Source organism: Aspergillus pseudodeflectus (genome assembly GCF_044049435.1).
Source record: "Aspergillus pseudodeflectus strain CBS 756.74 chromosome Unknown BJX68scaffold_156, whole genome shotgun sequence".
Classification (NCBI taxonomy): Eukaryota; Fungi; Ascomycota; class Eurotiomycetes; order Eurotiales; family Aspergillaceae; genus Aspergillus; species Aspergillus pseudodeflectus.
Genome location: NW_027263932.1, coordinates 1 through 2,826, shown reverse-complemented (window position 1 = coordinate 2,826; position 2,826 = coordinate 1). Strand labels below are relative to the sequence as shown.

The 2,826-nt window shown below is 55.6% G+C and overlaps 1 protein-coding gene across 1 annotated transcript; it reads left to right on the top strand.

Moving 5' to 3' along the window:
• Positions 1-1,495: 1,495 nt before the first annotated feature.
• BJX68DRAFT_273726 (uncharacterized protein) lies at positions 1,496-2,536 on the top strand (the record flags this gene model as incomplete). The annotated part of the gene is made up of 4 exons (XM_071047532.1): positions 1,496-1,684; positions 1,943-2,092; positions 2,174-2,362; positions 2,387-2,536. The coding sequence occupies 4 exons, from the start codon at positions 1,496-1,498 to the stop codon at positions 2,534-2,536; spliced, it is 678 nt and encodes a 225-aa protein (XP_070891831.1).
• Positions 2,537-2,826: the final 290 nt, after the last annotated feature.

Sequence of the window (2,826 nt, the reverse complement as noted above, 5' to 3'; positions counted from 1 at the left end):
TCGTTAACCTCCGTCGTTCGTTAAAATAACTTCTCCCTCTCCCTCCCTCCCTCCCTCCTCCCTCCTCCCTCTTCTCCCTCATCCCTCTTCCTCTTTCCTCTCTCCTCTCCCTCTTCCTCGCCATCGTCACGCAGGCTTGAGATTTCCACGTTCTAAATATTCCAACGTTCTAATTTCCAATCGCTATTATCGCGCAGGCTTGATTTCATGTTCCAATCACCATCTCTTCTTATGCTTATTATCACCACCGTTTCATCCCCTACAATACCAAAGGCGAAAATTTAAAATGTCAGAGACAGAGCCCCCATATCCTGGTAGTAGTAATCATACCACGCCTATGCCACAACAGCAGTCTCATGCCATCCCTACTTACCTTCATGTCCTTGCGGCTGCTCATGTCGTGCTCTGCATAACCCACGGGTCCTGCTACGTCTACGCGCAACTAGGCCGTCATCTTCGGGAACAACACCAACTACATAATATTAAAGATAGAAAAGTAATTGTTTCTGCATGCGAGCAGATCGCGCTGGTGGCGCGCAGCTTAAGCGACGTGGTCCATCCACTGGATGGAAGCAGCGAAATCCTTGGGCTACCGACCGTGCGTGGCTTTCTCTGCCACCACCACGGCTGCGCCTACTGGTCGGCCAGCCAGCACTAAACCCGACAGCACTACAACAAGCAGCATAACTGGAGGATTACCCAAGACGGGGCTATGCCATGGCACAAGGCTTATCTACAGACTTTATTTAACTGGAAGCAGGCAATCCACTACTTTACAATAACCCTCTCCAATAGTCCTCACCCCCTGTCACCAATACCCGTCCTCCCCGCGCCCGAGCCCGAGCGCAACACTGGCGAGGAGCCGGCGGTAGATAATAATATATATCTATACACACCATCTGCCCATACTCTTACATCGACTCCCACTCCCACCACCACCACCACCCCCGCGCCTAGCACGACCGACAATATTATTACAGCGAGCCTCCAACGCCTGTAACAACTGATCAAGCCACCACAGCGCACGCAGCTGGACGCCGTGCGCCATGTATCTAACCTTAACCCATGGTTTACCCAGACGGGCATCTATGCCCACCTGTAGGGGCTGGACGACCTTAGCCAGCTAGGCGCCAGCTACTAGCTGCCTAAGGAAGAGGACGAGCCAGTCCTATACAAGATCTGTGAGAGTATCACACGTATCCTACGAGGCGCCATGTCCATGGTAGAGTATAATAGGGACACCGAGGTCCGTAGCCTAAGCCGTCGTGATGCCAAGCTCCTAAATACATTTACCCGGGGCGTGACTTCCCAGGACCCTTTTAGCCGCCTGCAGAACGCCCAGTCCTAAGCCCGGTATATCACTACCTGGAAGCAACTGATCTGTTACTGGGAGCGCGTGGTGGAGCAGGGCCACCTTTGTGATTCCCTCTTTAAACCAAGCGCGGCGCAGCTGGAGGCATGGGAGGAGGTTACCTGGCTTGCAGCCCAGCCGCCAATGCCAACGCCAACACTACCAACAACGCCGCGCCAACGCCATCGCCACGGCAGCAGCAGCAGCAGCAGCAGTGACTATACCAAGGGTAATAGGGACAGGGATGCAGATAAGAATGTGGATGTGGACGGGGATGCCGCCTTTAAGGCGCACACTACTCGCCTTGACCACGCCATGCTTGCCTTCTGCATGGTAATTATTTAGTATCCCCTCCCGTACCGTGTGTTTGACTCTGTGCTGGTCTTGTATGCTGCGGTCCGCTTCTGGAGCACTAGCGAGGCCTCATGGCTAGTAATTGGCAATTATTCGTCTATCCTGTCCCAGCTGATCTATGACTGCCAGCTCATAGTCCTCGCCCACGTTATCTAGGAGCTTGGTGAAGATGCCCAGGGCCAGGTTGGGGACCATATTATTACTATCCGGGATGAATGGCTCCTAAATGATACGTAGGGCCCCGTGCGCGAGCTCCTGGATAACCGGTTGCTTGCCTTTCATATCGCCAAGTCTGAAGTCCCCCCGGCACAGCTGCGCTGGCACCCCGACGGCGAGACCCTAGTGTGGTCGGACGTGATCTTCCACCTGGAGGACTTGCCTACTATTGTATTTGAATCTATTACTAAAGCCCGGCGGATCTTCTAGGAGGAGTTATGTCTAAGTAGCTAATCCACCCCCGCGTCCAAGATCCCAGCACTTGACCTTACCCAGCTAGTTGACAACTGGGATGCTACCACGGCTGGCCACTCCTTCCTTACTGACTCGCGGAACGCCGCACAGGTAGAGCCTGCGCAACTCTGGCTCCTTAACCGGGTTCTTAGGGAACCTGCCCTGTTCAACACCTTCTGGGCCGCGACGGCGGACCGCCGGCGATGGGTGATCTCGGCTGATGCCGCCTAGCAGTACCAGGACACTGTCCAGCGCTTCCTGCGCGTGCTTCTTATCCCTTTCTTCCTGGGCGCTGGCCAGTCCGCCCGGCGGACCGAGTTTGTTGCCCTACTCCCCAGGGGTTGGTCCGACGCGCCCCCGCTGTATTTCTTCCGCCCCTGATTGGCTGGTTTGCTCCATCCCGCTGATGGGGCCCCGCTTGCCCCGCTTAGCGCCGCCGTGCTCCCGCCGCCCGCGGCGTGCGTGCGGATAAGATAACCACCACACCACTCGTCCATATAATTACAATCAATAGCCCCCCTTGGCCCGCCCCCCTAGGCCTGGACAGCCGGCCCCCGTGGTCATCGTAAGGAATTAATAACCTAACCATACTATTCCGTGGCTGGCCGCTATCACCATAACGCACGCGAAGCGAACCACCACCTACTACTACTGCCTGCCACCTCCTCCTC